At 37.3% G+C, this 24,441-nt stretch overlaps 1 protein-coding gene and 1 pseudogene across 4 annotated transcripts in view; one reads left to right on the top strand and one right to left on the bottom strand.

Annotated features, from left to right (window-relative positions):
* NELL2 (neural EGFL like 2) overlaps window positions 1-10,170 on the top strand; it is a 388,134-nt gene extending 377,964 nt beyond the window's left edge. For all 4 annotated transcript variants that reach the window (XM_047788021.1, XM_047788020.1, XM_047788022.1 and 1 more), the window contains one exon: window positions 9,451-10,170. In XM_047788021.1, coding sequence (XP_047643977.1) covers window positions 9,451-9,501 — 51 coding nt within the window. In that variant the 3' untranslated portion in view covers window positions 9,502-10,170. The remainder of the gene's footprint in view (window positions 1-9,450) is intronic.
* A 13,480-nt stretch (window positions 10,171-23,650) lies between these two features.
* LOC125131825 (RING-box protein 1-like) lies at window positions 23,651-24,008 on the bottom strand (annotated as a pseudogene).
* Window positions 24,009-24,441: the final 433 nt, after the last annotated feature.

Raw genomic sequence — 24,441 nt, 5'->3', positions numbered from 1 at the left:
GTTGGCTGTGATCAGTTACATTCAGTTGAAAAATTTAAGATCTGTTGTTTACCATACTTTATTTCTACAGCTGGAGAAAAATCACTGCTAAGATTTTCTCTTTTATTTTCACGGAAAAATAGAGCGATGCACCTTTTAATTCAAGGAGAAAAAAATTACCAATTAGGTAGATACTTTGGTTATTGTTCCTACAAACATTTGATTTAGTGGTCATTGTACTTCATAGTCAAAATTTTGGTATCAACACTGAAACTAAGTAAAAAATCTGGAAAACTTAACAACAAAAAAGCAAAGATATCAGATTTTTCCCAGTTTAGCACAGCCAGATATCTGTAAGTGCTCTGGTTCTTTAAGTGAGCATTTCCATTAAATTTTTTTTTCAATAGAGCAATTTAATTCAGATTCACTTAGTACAAATCTCTTACTAGAGTGGCTTGACATAACAGGACAAAGAAATATGAAATGCTTTAAGTTCTGAGATGCTATTATTATCTATTTCAAATCAAAATTTGTAGCTCTTTCAATCAATGCAATTTGTCAATCAAGCAAAGCTTTTTGGGGGGAACATTTAATGCAGTTTTCTAAAAGTGCATTAGCACATCTGAAGTTACTATTACTATGAAAAGTTGCTAATAATGTATATGCAATGTTCCTTTAATATACATGTAATATGAGTACATTTGAGTACATCTAATGGTGCATATCTAGAAATTTCAGTATTAATGGCCAAGGGAAATTAAAGAAAATACATTCTGACATTTAATTATCAAATAGAGTTGAGTCTCCTTAAACTCTTAATCTGTCAGATTTTTGTTCTGAACAGTGACAACAAAAACATATACCGGATGGAGGAATGAAAAACACACCAAATATGGCCCAGACAGATATTTCCAGTATGAAAAATGCATTCAGTAATAGGCAGAAAAACATTAGAGTGCTTTTTGGGGTAAAGCTGTGAATGATCTTGTCATTCACTGTAAACAGCTACTAGGATTTTTTGGCTCTTGATAGAAAAGTATTCCAGAAAGTTTATTTTGGCATTAAATTCGTTTCTTGTCAGATAAGTGCCGATTCCCAGAAATTACTATTTGATACCATTTCCCTTTTCCCTTCAAATTAAGTATGAGTTATAAGAATATAGCTCAGTTTTACCAAATTTTTCCCTAATACCCATTTTGTTACATTTGTTTTGTGGTATTTCAAAAATAAAATTTATGCCATATAGGCTTGAGATGTTGCACTGGAGGTGAGCATTCGTCACAATTTGGTGCTTTTGCAGCATTGTTTTTACTTATCTCCCCATCCTCCTGCTTCTGAGTTATTTGTTTAAGTCAACAAATGCAAATTGTGTAGGCTCTTGTGCTAGTATCAGGATATAATGATGAGCAAAAACAGGCGCATTGTTCCTGGGAATTATGGCCCAGCAGCTTGTTGTCTAAACCCTGCTGGCAGCAGCCACGTGTGGCTATTTAAATTCATTGAAATTAAATTAAAAATCCAATTCCTTAGTCATGCAAGCCCCGTTTCAACTGCACACATGTGCAAGTGGCTATCACATTAGACCATGTATAGAGAGAACATTTCTGTCATCACTGAATAGTCTATGGAAGGCAATGGTGTAGAGGTAAATAATGTGGCCTCTGGAAATCAGTCTATCTGGGATCAAAGCCTGGTCGGCCACACTAGCAATGTCACCTCAAGGGACATTTATTAATCTCTCTGTGGCTCTGCTCCATTTTCCTTCACCTGAAAATAGGAATAATAGTATTACTTGCCTAGGAATAATTGAGAAAGTTGCTGTAAGAATTAAGTGGAAGATCCATAGAAAAAGTTTCCCACGTATTTCCTCTACATTCACAGTAAGTGCTCAGTAAATGTTGGCAATTATTATTGTTGGTAGTGGAGTATATACATATTCATTAAGTCAGAAATCAAATAAAGACATTACAAACTGTGATGGGTGCTCTGAAGCTAAGATGTGGTGGGTGCTCTGTGCTAAGGCTCTGCAATGTGTGAACCAGCTCTACTTCCTGAGAAATTAGGAATTAGCTGGGAGAAAAAGGGTTAAGAGTTTTCCTTCCCTTTTTAAAGATGTCTTCAAATTTAATTTGTTTAGGTTAAAAAAAAAAATGTTTCCTCCACTCAGAAGCTGAACTCTTGAGTCCAAAGTGAATTACACATTTTGCTTTCCCTAAATCTAATAGAGACTACTCACCGTTATGATGGGTCAGACAGCTTTCAGGCAATTATGTTTTGAGCTCCAGATAATAAAGAGGGATGTACCCAGTTGAGGAATAAGGAGAGAGGAGGTAGTAAAGGGTCATTTTCTTTAATAAATTATCACGGAGTGAAACACTTTGGAAATTGGAAACCACAGGGCCACTTTTAACTCCTGGAGACTCTAGACGTAATGCTGAAATAACTGAAGTTTGGAAAAAATATAGTTTAATGAGGCGGGAGCTCGTATCTTCCTAAATGTTGCCTCTATGTGTTAGAAACAGTAAACTTAAAGTCTGGAAAGTGGACATCTGTGCTAAAATTAGAATAGATGACTAGAGGAGTTCCCGTCGTGGCGCAGTGGTTAACGAATCCAACTAGGAAGCATGAGGTTGCGGGTTCGGTCCCTGCCCTTGCTCAGTGGGTTAACGATCCGGCGTTGCCGTGAGCTGTGGTGTAGGTTGCAGACGCGGCTCGGATCCTGCGTTGCTGTGGCTCTGGCGTAGGCCGGTGGCTACAGCTCCGACTGGACCCCTGGCCTGGGAACCTCCATATGCCGCGGGAGCGGCCCAAGAAATAGCAACAACAACAACAACAACAACAACAAAAGACAAAAAAAAAAAAAGAATAGATGACTAGATCTATGGAAAGAAGCACCTCATAAATGTGCAACAGTGTAATAAAGCCTTTTAACATATGACCAGGGAGCTTTGCTAATCAAAAGAGGAAGACAGGATTATTCTGTAAATATTGGGATGCCTGGACAGCAATTTGAGGAAGATAAGTTATATATATAGTATTATATTATGTATCAAAGCAAATTCCATGTGGAAAAAGTATTACACATTAAAAATAAATCAAAGTAAAGTAATCAAAGATTTATCAAAATTCCAGACAGAAGATGCCTTTTCTAATTTAAAAGTGATGAAATACACTGCAAAGAAAATTTAGAACTTCTATAGATACACAAAATTAGCAAAATAAGAAGCCACAACCAGAGAGTGGAAAAGTAGTTTCAGCAGATATGTGTTCTTTATTAGATTAAAAAAAATATGAAAATTATTAATAAAAATATTTCCCCTTATATCAACAAAGGATGAATAACCAATTCACGGAAAAAAATACAGCTTTGGAAAAAGGAAACATTCATCTTTTAAAAAAATCTAAACAAATGTAAACTAACCTAATAGATTATTATTTTCATGTACTACAGTAAAAAAAAAAACTTTCACAATCATGTCTAACGCTGACAGAGATGTACTGGAATTGTAGTTCTTATGCACTGTTAAGTGACATTGAAAAATACATGTCAAGAGCCACACATACACCTCCTTGCCCACTCCCTGTGCCCACAGAAATATCCAAAAGAGCCTATTAATTCCAGGTCTGAGAATCCAACCTAAAGAAATAATAGGCGTTCCAGGGTAGTTCAGTGGGTTAAGGATCTGGCATTGTCACTGTTGTGACTCAGGTTGCTACTGTGGTGCAGGTTCTATCCCTGGCCCAGTAACTTCCACCCCCTCAAAAACAAAAGAGAAATAATCTAAAATATGGAACAAGCAATATGCATCACAATTTCTACCTCAACGTTAATTGGCATGCAGAATCAAGGAAAAAAACATAATATCCAACAATAGAAAAATATTAAATAAGTTATAGTAACTCTATGACATAATATACAATGTTATAGCATAATGATATATTATATGTAATGATATGATTATAATTATTTAACCATTCATGTGTTAACAATAATCATAATAAAAATTATGATAAAAATACTGTGTGATTACATATGCACTTTGATTACAAGAAGGTTGAAAATAAAGGGAATATGAAATGTCTGTGAGGACATACTAAAATATTGATAATAATGGGATTTAAAATATATTAATTTTTATATAATTTATAACCACATAATGTATACATATATATTATAATTACATAGTATTATTATATCCATGTATATAACTTTAAAACATAACTAATGCACTAATAAAATATAGTAAGTGTTTGGTAAATAATAAATATATTAAATACAAATAATAGTAAAATATTTATCCTTTAATATATATTATATATAAACAATTTACTGAAAACTGAAACTCAGCTGTCTTCTAATCTTGATTTTGCAGAGTTTAGTATGCAGACTTCTTTACCAATAAATGAAGCCAGAGATAATAGAGTGTTAAGGAAATTTACTGTTGCTATGGAAAAATAATTAGATTTAATAATTAGTTATGACAGTAAGTGATTAATTCCTAGCAATCTAAGTTTCAGATTTCATAAAAACCTCTTTTATTCTAGGTTTTATCAAGGTAAGATTCTGTTAAGGGGAAATGCATGGTTATTATATATATAATTTAATGAATTTGATGAATCAAAGTACAGAATATTTCCAACAATCTAGCAAGTACCTTTTTGTCCCCTTCCAGGCAATACCTCTTTCCTGCAGGAAAACCTCAATTGTATTTCATTAAAATAAATTTATTTTGCCTATTTAAAAATTTCATATAAATGGAATAACACAATATGTATATACTCTTTTATGTCTAATGATGAACTGATCATTTTATCATTATATAGTATCCTTCTTACCTCCAGCAAGGCTTCTAGACTTGAAGGCAATTTTGTTTACATGAAGGCTACTCATGTAGCCACTCAGTGTATTATTTTTATCCATCCACTTTCAACCTATGGTTTTATATTTAAAGTGCATTTTTTATAGATAATGTAAGAATAGTTCTTACTTTTTTGTCCAGTATGACAAAGTGTTTTAATTGAAGTGTTTAGTCTATTTTCATTGAAGTGTTTAGTCTATTTTCATTTTTGACATTGGTGGATTTAAGGCTACCATTTTGCCATTTGTTTTCTATTTTTGTTCCATCTGTTTTTTATATTCCTCTCATTCATTCTTTCCCTCTTTCTGTTTATTAATATTTTGTGTTATTCAGAGTTCCTGTTGTGATGCAGTGGAATGCAGGTTTGATCACTGGCCTCTCTCAGTGGATTAGGGATCCGGTGTTACCCAGAGCTGTGGTGTAGGTCATAGATGCGGGCTTGGATCCTGGGTTGCTGGGTTGTAGGCTGCAGCTCTGATTCAACCCCTAGCCTGGAAACTTCCATATGCCCTGGGTGTGGCCGTAAAGAGAAAAAAAAAAAAAAAAAGTGTATTATTCAAATTTTGTTCTTTAGGATTCTTAGCTATAACTCTTAATGTTATTATTTTAGTTTTTGGTATAGGGATTGTAATATATATCATTGATTTATTACAGTGTATTAAAATTTAATATTATACTAATTCATATAAAAGGTAAGAACTTTGGAATAATGTAATCCCATTCTCCCAAACTTGGAGCCGTAACAGTCATATATTTTATAACTATGTATACTATAAATCCTGAAAGTCTGCGTTATTATTTTTGCTTTAATTAGTCAAATATCCTTTAAGGAAATTAATGGGGGAAAAAGCTCAATTTTTCTTTTATATTTATCCATATATTTACCATTCCTGGTGCGCTTCATTTCTTCTCACACATTTAAATATCCATCTGGTGTCATTTCCCTTTAGCTTGAATAATGTCCTTTAGCATTTTCCATACTGTAGCTAACTGGCAATTAATTCTCTCAACTCATATTTTTCTGAAAATGTCTTTATTTTTAAAGGACATATTTTTTAAACATAGAATTCAGGATTGACAATTTTGTCCCAGCACTTTAGAGGTGGTACTCTATTGTTTTCTAGTTTCTTTTCTCATCAGGAGTCAGATATAATTTGTACTTTTGTTCCTTTATATGCAATATGTCTTTTTTTCTCTGACTTTTTTCATGATTCTTTCTTTATCTTTGGTTTTTACAGTTTTGACTGTGATGTACTTGAGCATGATTATTTTCTGTCTTTGTTCTCTCTGGTGTTTGCTGGGCTTTTTGAATACCCAATTTGGTGTTTTTTCTACCAACTATGAGAAAAATTTGGCCTCTGTTTCTTCAGATATTTTGTCTGTAGCATTTTCTCCTTCCTAGTCTTCTGGAACTCCAATGACACATGTATTATATGGTTTAATATTATCCTAAAGGTCACTGAGTTTCTATTTTTATTTCAGTCTTTTTCTCTTTGTTTTTTGTTTGTTTGTTTTGGCTACGCCCACACCATATGGAAGTTCCTGGGCCAGGGATCGAACCCCCACCACAGCACTGACCTGAGCCGCCACTAGGCTACCAGGTAATTCCTTTTCTTTGCTATAAAGATTGGACAATTTCTATTTTTTTTTCTTCAAAGTACTATTTCTTCTGCCATCTCTAGTCTGTTGTTGAACCCATCCAATGAATTTTTCATTCCAATATTGCACTTTTCAGTTCCAGAATTTTTATTTAATTCTATTTATAGTTTTGTTTTTCTGCCACTATTTACCATCTTTTTTCACTCATTATGACAACCTTTTTTTTTTTAACGTTGTTGTATGTATTTGTAAAAGATACTTTCCAGGCTCTATCTGCTAGTTACACCTTTAGATTAATTTTGTGTCTTTCTATTCCCTACTTTTTCTCTTGGTGGGCAGTTACTTTTCCCTGTCTTTCTTCACATGTTTATGGTTTACTGGATATTATGGGTAATATATGGTATGGACCCTACATGCCATTATTTTCCTGTGAATGATATTTATTTTTGTTCCAACAGATTGCACATTATAGGCTAATCACCTTGCACTTGAGAAGGCAGGGCTTTACAGTGGTTAGGGAATCTACTCCAGATACACCCTTAGTTCTAGGGTGAATTTCTTAATCTTGAGGCATTGCTTTACTCCTAAGCATGGCCCTTTGGAGCTTTCAAGGGAAAACCTGAATTTTTTATCAGTCGTTTCTAACTTGATAGGAAACAGATTTTAAACACTCTTACCCACACTGAGCAGCATCTGAAATATCTGCTCAGACCTTTCAAATTTCAAGCTGTGACTCTCTGATTTAGAGTCTCTTCAGAGTCTCCTCTGCAATTGAAAGACCAGCCAAGAATTTGAGGGGAGTTTACATGCTGATTCACTCCCTCCTTTCTAGATATTTCCTCCTGAACATCCAGTCACTCTGGCAGCCCTAAATGTCCTCTGACATCTGGGGCCTCTCAGATTGTGGCTTTCTGCTTGAGTTATAGTTATCCTAAGCTTCAGAAAAAGGGGGATGCGCTAAGGGAAAAAGCCAAGTAAAAATGCATCTCGAAAATTCCCGCCATGGCTCAGTGGTAAGAACCTGACTAGGATTCATGAGTTTTGATCCTTGGCCTCTCTCTCAATGGGTTAAGGATCCGACTTTGCTATGAGCTATGACATAGGTCACTGAAGTGGCTAGGATCTTGTGTTACTGTGGCTGTGGCCGGCAGTTCCAGCTCTGATTCGAACCCTAGCCTGGGAACTTCCATGTGCCACAGGAGTGACCCTAAAAAGCAAAAAAAAAAAACAGTGTCTGCCTGCTTTTAGTCACTACGCATTGCTTCAAATAGTTATTCTGTTTTGTCCAAATTTTGTACTTATCCGTAGGAGGGATAGTCTTATATGAGCAACTGTGCCATTCTGAAACTGGAACCTCAGTGGAATATTTTATTAATCTTTCTCATATGTACCATGTTTCCCTAATTGAGGAGCTTCCAATGACATGGTTTCTAGAGCATTTATGTTGTTATAGCAGAACATATTGATCTGGAATAAGAAAAACACTCCCTGGAAGATTTTGAAAGATACGCCTTCCCTTCCTAAAAACATACTCGTGGGAACCAACATTTTTTTTTTTCTCTGTGAGATTCTAATGCTAGTTTCACATACTCAATGACAGAAGGCTCCAGAAATTCCCTCTTTCTGCTCAAAATCCATACAATTTGAGGAACTGATATTCTCAGGAATTGGCACATCCCTCACTTCATTGGATTAATGGATTGGGAAAGATCATGTCAGCAGGTTATGGTCAGAAAACTCCGCCTCTGAGAATGAGGAAAAAATGCTACTAGAGATGGCTGTCATATTTTTTTGCTCTCAGAATAAGAAATCTGCTTAATAACAATTTAAAAAGAAATAGGATTATGTTAAATTGATGATATTCTTCTTGGATATAGACTGGCTCTTCCCTCATTTCAACAAAGCTTCAACAAAGGCTTAAGTATCAAAGTCCTTTCTTAAGTTTTATCTTATATGAACTGACACTTTTGGTTTTATCATATTAAGGTTTAATACATTTTCAATCATCTAAAGCCAATTATATGAGAGAATATATCAAGTAGAAGATGAGTTTTAGAGTCAGACTAACCTGAATTTTAATCCCAGCTGTACCATTTTATTAACTGTATAATTTTGGACATGATACTTAAGCTTTCTGATCTTCATTTTCTGAACCTGAAAAGTGTGACTATTAATAGTGATCCTGCTGGGAATGCTTCGAGGTTGAAATTAGATACTGTATTTAAAGCGCCTGGCAAAGTGTCTGACACAGAGCACACACTCACCAAGTAGAAGGATATGACCATCTTACTTTACGATTGTGGTAGCAAGACTAACATTATCATTATCATGAGCCAGCTGGTGGAAGAAAGTAAGAGTGCAAGGAATCTAAAGGATAAGACATAATTTTTGTTCTTTTTTCTAATACACTACATTCTTTTGAACTCTTTTCCCTTTAAAGACTTTACTCATTCTTTTCCCTGTGCTCTTGGCCTACCTTTTCACAGAGCTGCCTTGGGGTCTTGGCTTAAACATCACTTCTGCAGAGACGTCTACTCTGGCCACCCAATCTAAGTAGCCAGTCTTTATTAATCTCATGACACCACCTAGGTTGTTTCTTCTCTGGCACTTTGCATGATGTTTGTACAATTGCTTCTGAAATTGTTCCCTCCAAAAAACTCTAAGCCCTGTCCTGTTGGAGTAGAAACCTTGTCTGCTTCATTCATCAGTATATCTAGCGCTCAATTTATTCAGTGCTTATTTTGTGAATGAATACAGACAATAACAAATATGATCTAAGAGACTGCCATGGGGTAAATAATGATAGCCTATGATTTGCCACAAATAACTGGCCACAGGAGCCATGCCTGCAATAGTAGAGACATGAAAAGTGATCGGGCCTTTGAACTTTCAGGGGCACATAAATAACAAGTAAACCAGTTATGGTATGTTATGTGTACTGGTCACTAAGTGTGGTATTGACTAATGGCTTAAAAATTCATGTCATGCTTTTTCCTTTCTCTCTCTTCTCTAGAATGGCCACATCTGTTGCTCAGTGGATCCACAGTGCCTTCAGGAACTGTGAAGTTAACTCTCTCACTGGAAATTTCTGTTTAAAGAATGTTCTTTCATTAAAAAGACCAAAAAAAAAAAAGTTAAAACTTAAAGTGGATGATTTGGGGGCAGCTAAGTGCAGCATTGTTAATAGCTGAGTGAACTTTCAATTACAGAATTTGTGGAGCTTGAGAAAAATCACAAAAGGAAAATTCTTGGGGAAAAACTAGACCAGAATTCTGCCTCTCCTGCATCTGACATCAGCATGTAGAAGGGTGGGCGTGGAATACACCATGACATCGTGACCCCTGGACGTAGAGCCTGAGCTGATGGGAGCTTTGAAAGCCTCTATCTTCACTGGTGCAAAAAATGTTCCTCTAGATCAGAGTCTTCTTGAATCAGTTCAGTTCTTCACTGCAAAAAAGGAAAAGAAAATGTAAGGCAGTGAATGAATTATATTTTCAGAAGCAAAGCAAAGATGCTATAACATGTTATATGTACAGTATACACTCTGAAAAGAAATCTGAAACAAGTTATTGTAATGATCAAAATAATGCACAGGCATGGTTACTTAATATTTTCTAACAAGAAAAGTCATCCCTATTTCATTGTTTTACTGCACTTAATATTATTTGGTTGAATTTGTTCAGTATAAGCTTGTTCTTGTGTAAATTAAATAAATATTTCTCTTACCTTATAACATGTCCTAGTGTGTTCCCTTTTTTTGGCCACACATGCAGCATGTAGAACTTCCCATGGCCAGGGATCAAACCCACGACACGGCAGCAACCTGAGCCGCTCCAGTGACAACTCTGGGTCCTTAACCCACTGTGCCACAAGGGTGCTCGCCTAGTGTGTTCCTTTTCCCCACAGATACTTCAACATACAAATTGCTTTCTAGTTCTGATGAAAATCTCCCATGGTGCTATTTCCAATGGAACATGATGGAGGATAATGTGGGAAAAAGAATGTGTATATATATGTATAACTGGGTCACTTTGCTGTTCAGCAGAAATTGAAAGAGCATTGTAAATCAGCTATAATAAAAATTAAAAAAAAACAAAATAGCATCAAATCGTAAGTAAAAAAATAGATAAATAGATTCTGGAATATGTATGCAATGGAATAATATATGCCAGTTAAAATGCATGATTTAGAACTCAGGTGTACCAATGTGGTTAGAACATTATATTATTTTCTGTACTTAAAATATATTTGCTTTGAAATATGTCATTAAAAGGGTTATACACTGTCAAAAAAAAAAAAAGAAAAGAAAAGAAAGAAAGATGATTTTCACTAAATTACCTGCCTGGGTCGGGGAGGGTGATGGATACCTCTGTTCTGCCTTCTCTGGATCTTCTCAGTCACCTTTTACGCTGCCTTATATCCTGGGGGCTGACCTATACCCATTGTATTCATAGGTTCTCTTGTCCTCTGGATTCTGACTCAGCTTGACCTGTGGCACCCACCGGCAGGATATCAGGAAGAGGAAGTTTTGTATTTGCTCTGCTGGCTCCTTTCCTACCAGGTCACTACCATGATTAGCTGTGTCCCTTACTGAAGGCCACATCTCCTGACAGGTGGCCCTCTCTGTTCAGCTACCCTCTCCTGGTCCTAATAACTTCTATTTCCTTCTTCTGATTTATGGATCATAACAACTCTGGCTGTTTTGTCCTTGTGCATACCTGCTCTATTTCTTGTTATTTTCCCTATTTCCTATCATATTTCTATAAACGATTCCTTTGTTAAACTCTCTCTAATTAGCCAGCTTGAGTGTGCCATCTGTTTGCTGCCAGGACTCTGACTGGTATACATAAGGAGGGGAGTATGAGGGTTTCTTCAAGAATTGGCCCTTCCCATTTCATGTAAAACTTTAAAGAATCCCAATGTTAGGAGGGATTGTGATATTACATGTTAAACCTTTTGATGTACTAGAATCTCAGGAGGCAAAAAGTAAATTGACCGATGCCCAGTAGAGTTAGTTAATCCAATACTGCCCTATTCATATGCTTTGTACTAGGGTGAAAAGGAAATACAAATATTACCAAATTATGTTTTCATTGCACAGAGATTTCTTTAAAGAGAAAAATGGAAGTGGACAGGATCTGACCCCCACAAGCTACAGGAATGGTAAAGTGGCATTTAACAACCCTTTCCCCATTGCTATGGAAACAAGCTAATAAGAACTTATCTGAAGGGTCATTTATAAATGTATTTGTACCTTGGTATCTGTACTATTTATTGAATATACGAATTCAAGTACCTCTCAATATTCCTTGGATTTATCATAAATGATTTTTTCTCTGCAGCTTTTTATATATATTTAAAATTTCAGCAGAGCATAAAATTTCTTTTTATCAAGTATTATTTACTATGATAACTAGCAATGTAGTCTCCAAGAGGGTATTAATTTGAAGTTTTTTTCATGTATTTGGTTCCTTATATAAATATTGGATTTCGTATTACATCTTCCAGAAAATATACTTTATTTGCTTTCGTGAGGAAAGTTAGAGTATGTGCATGGGTATACATATACACACTCACAATCTACATCCATATACTTGTGCATATTCATCCCTTTGATATTTTGTGCCTTCTGGTAAAAGAAGCAAGTCTGGAATTTCATACTCCCAATCTGTTATAAGTCTTTGTAGGGCTCTGAGCATATTGGTGGTTTTCATAGCCTGGCTGCTATAGACTTCTGAAAGAAAGAAAACACATAACATTGAGAAGAAAAGAGGGGAAAAATAAGATCATGTTCTTCCAAGGACCATTAAAGCAATGGATGTGTTCAGATTGAATTTTTTTCCCTTCAAGGTTTATCCCATAAATAATAGATCCCTGGAAGAATTACTGTTTACCCCAGTAAGCAGTAATCAATTGCTTCTTAAGAACTTTGTTCCTTGAAAAATAGGTGGTTAATACCCTATTTCTTGCTCTGAAGATAATTGGCAAAGTGCCATGGCTGAATTATGCCCATGTTGTGGGAAAGTGAGAGTTAGGATGAGAGCGCCAATGAATTTAATTTAGAGGTACTTGGATCTTTTACGCGCAGCCCTTGGTGGAAGCAGTCTTCGTTACATTTCCTTTATTTTCCTTTTCTGAGAGAAAAAGCCCAAGAATGTTTGAATATGATTCTTTGGTAACTCATGAATGGTAATCCATGTCATTTATCTCCCTTCCCAAAAGACTGCCTTATTGCTTGTTCCCTTTGCCTTATATGGTGAAAAAGAGAATCATTTATCATTGTTCAACTATACTGCAATATCATGGAATTCCTTTCTTCCTCCCAGTAGCTTGGGTAGCTATTGATAGCCAAAGTTGACACACCTTATAATTGCCTTAAAAAAATGAATGGTATATCAAAGCTCTAAAACAGCAATCAATACCCTGTGTGTCAGAGTAGCAGAATTATTCAGTTGAACAAAGCTGAGGTTACATGTGATGAATAAAAAATAAGCTTCAACTCACTAAACATTACCTCACCTACCGAAACTCTGTGTTCCTGACTAGTTGAGGAATCCTCTGAAGGTTGGCAGTTCCCACAGACGCTACATGTTGGCCTTGATTGGACCAACATTTTGGAGAGAAGTGTTTGTTGTTGTTGTTTTGCTACACCCACAGCATAGGAAAGTTCCTGGGGCAGGGATCCAATCTGAGCCACAGCTGCAACCTACACTACAGCTGTGACCTATGCCACACCTGCAGTAATGCCACATCCTTAACCCACTGGGCCAGGCTGGAGATCGAACCTGCACACAGCAGTGACCCATGCCACACCAGGTCCTTAACCTGCAACACCACAGTGGGAACTCCTAAGACCTTTTTTTTTTCCAAATGTAGAGCGTTAGTGATTCAGGGTAAATTGATCTCAGTGAGATTCATGCCAAGAGGATCCTTAAAGTCAATAAGGGATGCTTACGTTCTGTATATACTTTATTCCCCAGATGCTCCCCCTCTACAGTCGCTCCGTTGCAGTGAAGCTGGTTTACTGTGTTCTTACTGACCTTTCCTTATTGATGTACTGTTTTCTGTCCTAGAATTCAATATCTTCCATAAAGGAATTGTCATCTCTTTGCAGAATAATTGCCCCTACTTAATAGATCTGCAGGTAGAAAGGCGGGAGGGCCTTGAGCTATAGTGGCTCTGGATCTATGGTGAAAATAAATTGACAAATAATAGAATCATCGGAGGAGTTTGGAATAGGATCATTTGACTTACAGTTTCCTGTATCCTTTGCATTTGCCAAGAGGCTAGGACCACTCCTCCAAACCTTTTATCTTTACACTGGGATTAAATCATTGTTCGTAGAGATGGTTGGTGTGACAGATTCTGAAGTTCTTCTTTATTTTGAATGACAAATGGCACAATATATTACTGTCACCATCAAAATATTACATTTAAAACATGCTCTCCATTTATCCCCAGTGTTAGATGCTTTAATAAAACACTCTGGAATGAGAGCGTGACTAGATGTAGAAATAGAAATATCAAGTGTATCTTTGAGTGATTTTCTTTCTCTTTCACAAAAACACAGCTATAAATAGGGGAAAAATAGGAAATGTGATTTTTTGAAAAATACATGAGGAATCCAGGACTACATGTATCAGAAGAGATTGACAATCTTATGGAAAAAATATAAAATCCGCATTGAACAATGTATATATTTTTAAAGTCCTACCACATACTTAGTCACTGTGTGAAGAGTTCACAAAATGAATCAATTTCACCATCCAGATACCACAATGAATAAAATGTTTACAGAATGTAAGTATTCACATACTGCCTCCTCATGGTGGATGTCACTCCTAATGGGGGGAAAAGATAGTGAACAGATAAATAGCAGCTATGTCAGGTGGGGATAGGTGTTATGAAGAAAAAGCAAGCTGGTCAGGGTAGTGATATGGACGAGGGTGATGGTTTGAATGGGATGAGCAGGAAGGCCCTTCTAAGATAAAGGGACATGGGAGCAGACACTTAAGAGAGGGAGTGCTGCATCTACGAACCTGGAGGGAGAGAATGACAGACCGTGAGTGGAGCGGGCAAGCTGAAACTTACAATGGATGTGGTCAGGGGAGTGACTGGTCCCAAATCACACAGGTCTTCCCGGCCTTTATTAGAGATGAGCATTTTTATGCCTAGTGATTTGGAAGCTGTTAGAGAGTTTTGAGCATAGACGTAGTCTGATCACAGTTAAAGGATCCATCTGGGCCCTGTGTGGAGAATAGACAGGGGTGTGGGCTAGGATGGGGGAGTGTCTGGGGCACGAACCCAGCAGGTACATGTATAGCGCAGGATTTCTGACAAGATAAAGATTTGGACTAGGACAGGAACAATGAGGGTAAGAAGTGCAAACCAAAGGGATTTAAAAAAGATCCGGTTAAGTGAGAAAAAAAAAAATGGGTAGGAAATAAAAATAATTCTCCTCAGCAGTTCTAATAAAGAAAAAAAAATTATTTTGGAGTGAAACTGAACTATTATAGAAAAGCGAAAGGCCGAGAATATTTTGAAGAATTCTATCAGGAAGCAAGGTAGACTTGTTCTACCACATATCAAGAGGATATAAAGCTGTAGGAATTAAGAATCATTGTTACGGGAATAAAGAAGATAAATGACAGGTCAATATATAACAGCATCAAGACCCTGGAAAAATCCCATTTTCAAATGGATACCTGATATGTGACAGTTTGTACTCTTAATCCCCTGTCCCTATCTTGGTTTAGCTTGTTTTATTGCTTGTCCAAAGGCTATAGCAAGGAACAGTTCCACTGGTGATGTATGCAATTACTTTTAAAAAAACCTTGTCACCATTGAATATGATCAATTTAATTTTAGTCTTCTATTTTGTTTCTTTTATAGGTGTAAAATGGTACATTACTGCTCTAATTTTAATTCCTTTAAATAACTGAATTTAAACTTATGCAGGTATTACTGTTTTCTACTTGGGTCCTTGTTCATGTATCTCTTGTTCTTTGATCAATTACACATGAGATAAACTATTAAAAGATATTCATGTGTAATTTTTGGAAATCCTTTGACAAGTTTTTGCCAATATTTCCCTCAAAATGTTGTTATACTTTATAGTTTATTTATTTTCATTTTTAGTGTAAAGAATTTTACTATGTATCATTGAGGTTTACAATTATAACCTCTTACATGTCTTCAAAATTCATATTATTATATCTCCAAATAGCTCCCTATGCACATTCTATAAATGTGAGACTCACCACTTCCAGAAACCATGCAAGAACTATTTGAGTTCTTCTAAACATCGACTGAAATTGATTTTATTAAATTTCAACTTAATGTATGTCATGTTGGTCCCAGTTCTACACCCGGGGCCATACTAACTCCTCTTCAAGTATCCTTCTAGAACCCTCTTCCTCCAGTATTAAATTCCTCTAATTCCTTTAATCTATCTTGAGGAAAAAAAAAAATCACAGCTATTCTCTTCTAGATATTCTCCCGTTGTTCATGTGCCTGTGTATGTGCCATGCCCAGGATCAAACCATATCCCAGGAGAAATCGCTCCAGCCAAACCCATGCTTGGTTTAGGACCTGAGACTATAAATTAGGACTCTTTTACTCAACTCCATTAAGAGAACATTTATATTCAATTTATGTTCTCCCACGTGTGTTTACGAAGTCATCTTTCTAAGAGCATATTCAATGCTGTATAAAGTCATGTTCTATTCGGTGGTATATCACTATTCCGTAAAGAATCCACGAGCATGTATTTTCTGCTTCAAATTGAATTTTTCTAGTAATTTGGGCTTTTCATCTATAGTAAATACATTTCTCAGTGCAGCTCTTCTTGTGTCATTGCCTCGTCTCTAAAATATATTCCAAAGGAAGATAACTTTGCCTTCTTATGAATAAAACAGTTTGATTTTATTTTAATAATTTCAACCATTTTAACTGTGAAGCAAAGCCAGTAGAAACAGAATCATATCACTTTGGTTAAATTCTCACTCTACATAAGACACCAGTAAGACATTTTGCTAAGACATGATTAACAATAAAGACAGAGTTATTGTATTGACAGATGTGGCCTATGCTTTCTGAACATTAGTTTTTATTATTCTGTAAGTATCATATGTTAATCATACGAGAATTTTATCTTCTTTATTTTTCTTTATGGAAAACTGCATATATGTATATACAAACAAAATATTCTCTATCCATTCATCTACTGCAGATATAAAGATTGTTCTATATCTTGGCGATTGTGAATAATGCTGCAATGTGCAATGAACATGGGAGCAGATACCTCTCCGAGACCCTGTTTCCATTTCCTTCAGATATACCCACAATTGAGATTGCTGGATTAGTTATACACCTTGTTCTTTTTTTAGTTTTTTGAGGAAACTGCATATTACTTCCATAGTGATGGAGCCTATTTACATTCCCAACAGTGCATAGGACTTCCCTTTTCTCTACATTCTTGCCAAAACTTGTTATCTCTCGTTTTTCTGATAATAGTCATTCTAACCGTTGTGAGATAATATCTCATTGTAATATTGATTGGCAATATCCTAATTAGTGATATCGAGCACCTTGTCATGTACCTGTTGGCCATCTGTAGATCTTCTCTGGAAAAATGGCTGTACAGATCATCTGCCATTTTTTAATCAGAATGTTTGTGGGTTTTGCTGTTGAGATGTGAGTTCTTTTATATGTTGGATATGACCCCTTTATTTTATATATATACAATGTGAAAATATTTCCTCCCATCCCACAGGTGGCCTCTTCATTATGTCGACTTTTGTCTTTACGTGCAGAAGCTTTTTAGTTTGAGGTAGTCTTTATTTTTCCTTTACAAGCCTTTGCTGTTGTTTTCAAGTCCGAAAAATTTATTGCCAAGACCAACGTCAAGTAGCTTATCCCCTTTGGGTTTTTCTAGGAGTTTTACAGTTTCAGGTCTTAAATGCAGGATTTAGTCCATTTTGAGTTGCTGTATGTGTATGATATAGGATAGGGGTCCAGTTTCATTCTTTTGCATGTGGCTGTTAGGTTTCCCAAAATAATTTATTGAAGAGACTATCATTTCCTCATGGTACAGTCTTGGTTCCCTTGTCATATCTATTGGCCATATATCCATGGGTTATATTATAGGCTCTGTATTTTGTTGATTTGATCTATGTGTCTGCTTTTATGCTGTAGATTTAGTGTCTCCATCTTGGACCAGATCCTAACACTGTCTATCTGGTTTCTAACTCAGGCCTTACAACTTAGGGAGAAAAAAGACGTTCTAGCTCAGATAGAGTCCAGAGAGTTGACCAAAAGTGGGTTTGAGGCCAAAGCCCCATTTAAGGGCCAGAGAATAAATTCTCAGTTGCAACTACTCAACTCTGCTATTGTAGAGCTAATATATGAGTGCAGAGTGTGTGTTGTCAAGCAAAATACTATATAAGTGAATGCATGGTCATTTTTGGCTGATAGCCCACAGTTTGTCAACTTCTACTCAATGCTATAAATACCTGGGGGACGTGCAACAGCAATATATGTAGCCCACTGGGTATTCAGAAATCTGTTGCCCCAAACAGACTTGATTTTCTCTTTCTAATATGTAAACATAGAGAAAATTCATGATCAAAATCCCCAAAGCTGGAGTTTCTGTTGTGGTTCAGCAGGTTAAGAACCCAACATAGTCTCCGTGAGGATGCAAGTTCGATCCTTGGCCTCACTCAGCAGGTTAATAAGGATCCAGTGCTGCCACAAGCTGCAGTGTAGGTCACAGATGTGGCTCCAATCTGGTGTGGCTGCAGCTGTGGTGTAGGCCTCAGCTGCACCATTTCCACCCCAGTCCAGGAATTTCCACATGCTGCAGGTGCTGCCATAAAAAGAAAAAATAATTCGAAAAGCATTTTAGTAAAACCAAAGTGAAGGAGATGACATTTGCAAAATCCACACATAGCCCACTTCAGTGAAACTCGCCTCTGTCATCCCTTAGCCCCAAACTCTTTACCTCTTTACCCCAAACCAGTTAAAGCTGAGGATATATGCCTGCAGAAAGGAGCATGCCTTTCCAAGGATCTGTAAATATTTTCCTGCCACTCATGTTAAGAGCCCAGGGCTTCAGAAATTGATTCTCAGGGTTCACCAGGCATAAGAGGCAGAGAGCCGACGAGACCAAGGACCCAGGATTTTCTTTCCCTACTTGACACGTAGAGGCAAGTGAATATATTTTCCTAATTTCTGGGTTAAGCGGAGTTACAACTTTGGAATCCAGTAAAGCAGACTCAGGTATCTTCTATAAGCCTGACAGCCTAAATCTGCTCACCTATAAAATGGAGTTAAAAGCCAAAAAAAAAAAAAAAAATTTTTTTAATAAAATAAAATGCAGTTAACAGTATTGCCTACATTGTGGGGCTTTGGTGAGGATTTTTTTTTTTTTTTTTAATCTTTTCTAGGGTCGCACCCGCAGCATATGGAGGTTCCTAGGCTAGGGGTCTAATCAGAGTTGTAGCCACCGGCCTACGCCAGAGCCACAGCAACACCAGATCTGAGCCGCATCTGTGACCTACACCACAGCTCATGGCAACGCCAGATCCTTAACCCACTGAGCGAGGCCAGGGATCGAACCTGTAACCTCATGGTTCCTAATTGGATTTGTTAACCACTGAGCCACAACAGGAACTCCAAGTATATTTTTCTTAATACTTACTATGCTCAGGTGCCAAAAAGGCTGATAGAAGAATCTCACTCCTGACTCCTTTACAAAAAGCCACTAAGAGCCGCCTAAAACCACTAGTTTGCTACCAATTATTCTGTTGAATTTTGTTCCCGAGATACTCATTTATTCAGATCCCCCCCCAAAGAGAGTCAGTCTTTCCCCATTAGCAAATATACATTATACTTTCTACATTTCTCTTCTTGAGCCATTCCACACATTATTATTCAAACAGAGTTCTTCATTCAGAACCCAGAGGCAGTTACAAAATCAAGCTCACCAGGGCTCTGAGAAGCCCAGTCTTGTCCTGGTTCTGTGGATGCAAGATAGCTGCATCAGAAGGCTGTCCCATGAGGGCTTCTTTAGCCAAAGCCCTGCAGAGAACAAGAGGCAACAGCTTAGAAAAGTTTGGAAGAGATTGCAGAGCAACCTGATTTCTAACAACCAAATCTGTAAGAGATGCTATACTTTGATTTCTTGATATCCCTTGAAATAGCATCAGAATTGATCTCCATCTGGAGCAAATGAAGGATATATATCCTTTATATCAATTCTAAGCAAATATTGCTTTCCAAGGGCCAGTGCTACCCACCGCCCTCTGAAATGTCCCATTCACCATGTAGCTGGTTTGATGTGGGTCCCAATCCATTAATTACCCCAACTCAAGAAGCCAGCATTTACAGGTACCTCTTTTTGTTGTTGTTGTTTTTGCTTTTTAGGGCCACACCTGAGGCACATGAAAGTTCCCAGGCTAGGGGTAGAATTGGAGCTGTAGCTGCTGGCCTACACTACAACCATAGCAATGCAGGATCCAAGCCACATCTGCGACCTACACCACAGCTCACAGCAACGCTGGATCCTTAACCCACTGAGAAGGTCAGGGGTTGAAACCATATCCTCATGGATACTATTCAGGTTTGTTACCACTGAACCACGATGGGAACTCCTAGGCACCTTTTTTTTTTTTTAAGTCTGTGTAAAACTATCTGTATCTTGGGGTTCTTGGAGGAGCATCAAGATGAGTTATCCAAAATTTCCCTAAATATTCTGAAAGATCTGGAAGTTGTTAGAAACCAAAAATGTGTTAGGCCTGAGTTCACATCTCTTCCCTGTCTTTTACTAAATCTTGGTGAGGTCCACATTCTAAAAAATGAGTATATATCCTAACAGTATTGTCTTATGGACAGTGCTACCTAATGTATGAGGTTGTCAAGATGATAACATTCTTTTGCTTATTTATATTTATATTTTTATTACATAATCACAGAGATTAGTAGCTTTAACTGGGAAAATACGTAAAACCAAAGACGGTTCCCCATAGGACTGAATACACAGCTAATCCTGATGTAAATAACTTGGTGAGTTCCAAAGCAGAACAAAAGAAATTGAACGTTACTCCTAAACTTTAAACCAGCTCCCACAGTTAACATTGCAAATGTTGAGCAATACAAGGCAAAGGTGACAACTCCCAGTTTGAAAGCAGGAGATCTGCCTGGGTCCTGGTCAACACAAATGCCATGCTATGGTGCTCTTTGCAGTGAGATGTAGCCTCTGTCTGTTTTCCTTTCTCTGCTGCCTGCAATTGAGGCCAGTATATGCCTACCTGTGGCATGGACTTTCTCGATCAATCCTTGGAGAATCTGAGGAGATATTTTAAGAGCTTTATTCCAATTTTCTGGCACTTGGCATCTAGTGAGTCTTCTGATCTGGATTTAATGCCTACTTTACTTTTTCCTATATGTTCAAGTGCCTCTCCTATACTTGCACTCCTATTTCATTCCTTGTAGCATCTTCTCAGAATCTTTAGGTTTGAAACCATCTATTGCCCTTTCAAATCCCTTCCCTATAACTAGAGTCTGAATGTCTGAATAGAAAGCTGCCCAGTGAACATGAAATTGATCTATCATATGAATGAGAAATAAAATGTAATTGCGTTGAGCTATTGAGATTTTAAAGCTGTTTGTTACTGCATTTAACCTAACTACTACTTAAATTTTCCAGTGGAAATTGAAGACTACGGTTTTATCAGCAGGAAGGTAATCAGCAGATTGGAAATCAGGAAACTATTGTTTTATGAAAAAGACATTTGCAAAAATCTGTTGCCCACAATAATTTGGTAGGCAGACATGTGCTTACACAATTGTAGCTCTGGGATAAAAGGTTAGAAAATGATGTTAGTTGCATATACAAACTAGTGTTGTTTGCATTTGGCAGGTTATTACAAACAAGAAATGAGTTCAGGAAAAAGTTGGCCACCTTGCAAGCAGAAATAAGAAGGAACAGAAAAAGTCTAAAAATGTGGGCCACCAAGCAGCTGGAAATACATATGTTTCTAGATGCCCAGTAGCAAGTGGTGTGATTGAGAAAGGCTTTGAGGCATCCAAAACTTCTGTTGATCAAAGTGACTAAGTCTTGCAGCAGAGATCACCCACATTCGTACCCATTTTTAGCCACCACTAAATTAGGAAAAAACAATTGGGATTAGGCAGTAAAATCAAGCTGATTAGAGATGAATATCTGGAAAGGATCTTTGGGTATGGTTGCAGGCACAGGGTACTGATTGCCAGCAAATAGAGTAGAAGCTTTGTTCATGAGGAAATTGCATGGTAATGAAACCACAAGGATGGGTCTAAGGGAGCTTGTAATTAAAGAGCACAAAACAATTGTCCAGCAGACAGTGAGCCAACCAAACTCTGCAGCCCCAAGGAAGGAGCAGCCCACTTCTGATGGGTCAAGGAGGATAAGGGATAAGGAAGAAACTCCTAAAGGATGGGTCAGGGGGCCATAGAGCACAAATGTGCAAGTGAGTATCTTCCGGAGAGCTGATTCAAAGAAGAGTCAAAGTCGGCTCTCAGGGTCAGGAGCCTTCACAATGCTTGTCCAGCTGAGGTACCCATGACCGGTTTGTTTCTCCCTGTTTTACCCTTTCCAAACACAACTGTTCCTTATGGTGGCTGGCAGGGACAGATAATACGTGCATAGTCACAGCACTCGGAGGAACTGTGCCTGATAGATTGTAGAGGACATAACATTACCTGAGATCCCAGACTTTGGAAATGAGTATAATCTACGTGTGAGAAAAAAGGAGCGAACAAAAATTTGGTTACCAAAAAGAGCAGGCAATAGTGCGGATATTTAGTAATATCCATGTTCCTTTTCTTGGACATGCAGAAAAACTACATTTCCCAGCCTCCTTTGCAGTTAGGTAGGTCGGCTAAGAGAGTTCTAGCTAATGGAATGTGGGCAGAAGTGAAGTAGTCTAATTCTAGACATAGTCCACACAGCCTCCTGCCGTGGAGGGTGCCAAGGCTGTAGAAGAAAGATAGAAAATTACAGCCTACAGGCCGAATCTGGCTCACTGCCTATTTTTTTTACATGTTAACATAAATATTTTTATTGAAAGTAACTCTTTTTCTAACCCCCCCAAAATTATTAGAAGAGTGATGTTTCTGCAAAGCTCTTTTTATATCTGACTTAATAGAAGGCAGCTGGATTATCTCTGTCAGCTTCTTCATTCAACACCTTACTTTGCTTGAAATATGAAGAAAAGAAAAGCTGGCCTCATACAGCCATGCAGTTGGAAAAGGAACTTCATGAACCTTCTGAAAGGGTTTCACGTGCTCCAGGAGTCCTCAGACTGTACTTTGAGAACCACTGCAATAAACTGTACTTCTCGGTCGGAGACTATGCAGCCATTGAGTCGGTATTAGAACTAGTAATACCTTCCATTGTCAAGATTTTTAAACAAATTGCAAAGGGTAGTGGGGAAGGAAACTTGATTTCTCCCACAAACTCTATTTTAAATGATAGCAATTTTCAACTTCATAAATTGCTCTTTGCCAACCAATATCACATATGAGGTGTTTTTCAGGTTTATTGTTCCAAACTAAGAAGAGAAAGCAACATGTTTACACACAGTTTATATTTGTGTAATGGTTTTACAATTTATAAAGCCTCTTTCTGTGTTCACATGATGCCACTTAGTCTTTAGCCGCCACTTCACTTTTTTTTTTTTTAAGGGCCACACCCACAGCCTATGGAGATTCCCGGGTTAGGGATCCAATCAGAACTACAGCTGCCAGCCTACACCACAGCAACAGCAATGCCAGATCCAAGCCACGTCTAGCAGCCACTTTAGAGGGGAGGAAACCTTGGAGCAGAGAGGCTACTTGCCCAGGAGTGCTATCAGTAACCAGGCTGTGGACCAGGCTTCCTCATAAGTAAGAAACACATTCTCAGGACCACTTTGCTCTGGCGCTAATGAAAAAACATCTCATTTTCAAAAGCTGGTTTTCCAACCTAAGAAGAGGGGTCCCTCTATTTATGTTCACTCTTTTCACATATATAAGAGACAGCCTCTGTTCTAGAACCCACCGGCATTTCACTTGACACAGAATATGATACAGCTGTAGGACTAACAATCTGAGAAGACAAAGCAGAAGAGACACATTTCTATCTCATGTATAATTAAGTAACAAGAAGGCAAGTCATTAAATGAATAACAAAACTGTCGAGGCTGATGGAAACATTCTTTTTCTAGTGTTTTACTTTTGGAATGTCCTCTCTCTGTTGTCCAGTGGACGCATCTGCCGTGTTTGAGCCAACAGGAGACACGGTGGAAGTGAAAAGCCTGGTCACAGATTTCCCTTGCGCCGACACTCTCTTCAGAAGAAGCAGGTGCCTGGTTAGCTCCACATTGTATGGAAAGATCCATAGTGCAGTTCCTGCAGATGGTGGTCATCAGCCACAACATCCCAGGCCCAGAGGGCCACAGTGTTCCGCTTTCTCATTTCAAAGTGCTTCTTGTCCGAGCTGTCATGGGTGTCACTCAAGGTGTCCGCATCCATTGCTGCAGCCATTTCGAAAACACAGTCTGTGGTCGTATTGCTTATTTTTGTACAACTGTGAGCTGAAATGGCTTTACATTTTTTGATTATTAAAAAAATAAGAATATTCTACAACATTCAAAACTATCTACAATTTAAACTGCAATGCCATAAATAAAGTTTTATTAGAACATACCATGTTCACATTTATTTCTATATTGTCTATGTCCATTTTTACATTAAATGGCAGAGTTAAATGTGACAGACTCTATGCAGTGCCCTCCTGCTGACTCAGTGTATTCTATATCACAATGATGCAGTTATAACTTAGCCACTTTTAATTGCCATTCCATAACACTGTATTGTAACATTTTATTTTATTTTATTTATTTTATTTTATTTTATTTTATTTTACTTTATTTCAGTACATATTCATCAGGTCAAAACAAAAAAGGAAGAAAAAGTGAGCTTC

Source organism: Phacochoerus africanus, chromosome 7 (assembly GCF_016906955.1).
Source record: "Phacochoerus africanus isolate WHEZ1 chromosome 7, ROS_Pafr_v1, whole genome shotgun sequence".
Classification (NCBI taxonomy): Eukaryota; Metazoa; Chordata; class Mammalia; order Artiodactyla; family Suidae; genus Phacochoerus; species Phacochoerus africanus.
This window is presented reverse-complemented; position numbering and strand designations above follow the sequence as displayed.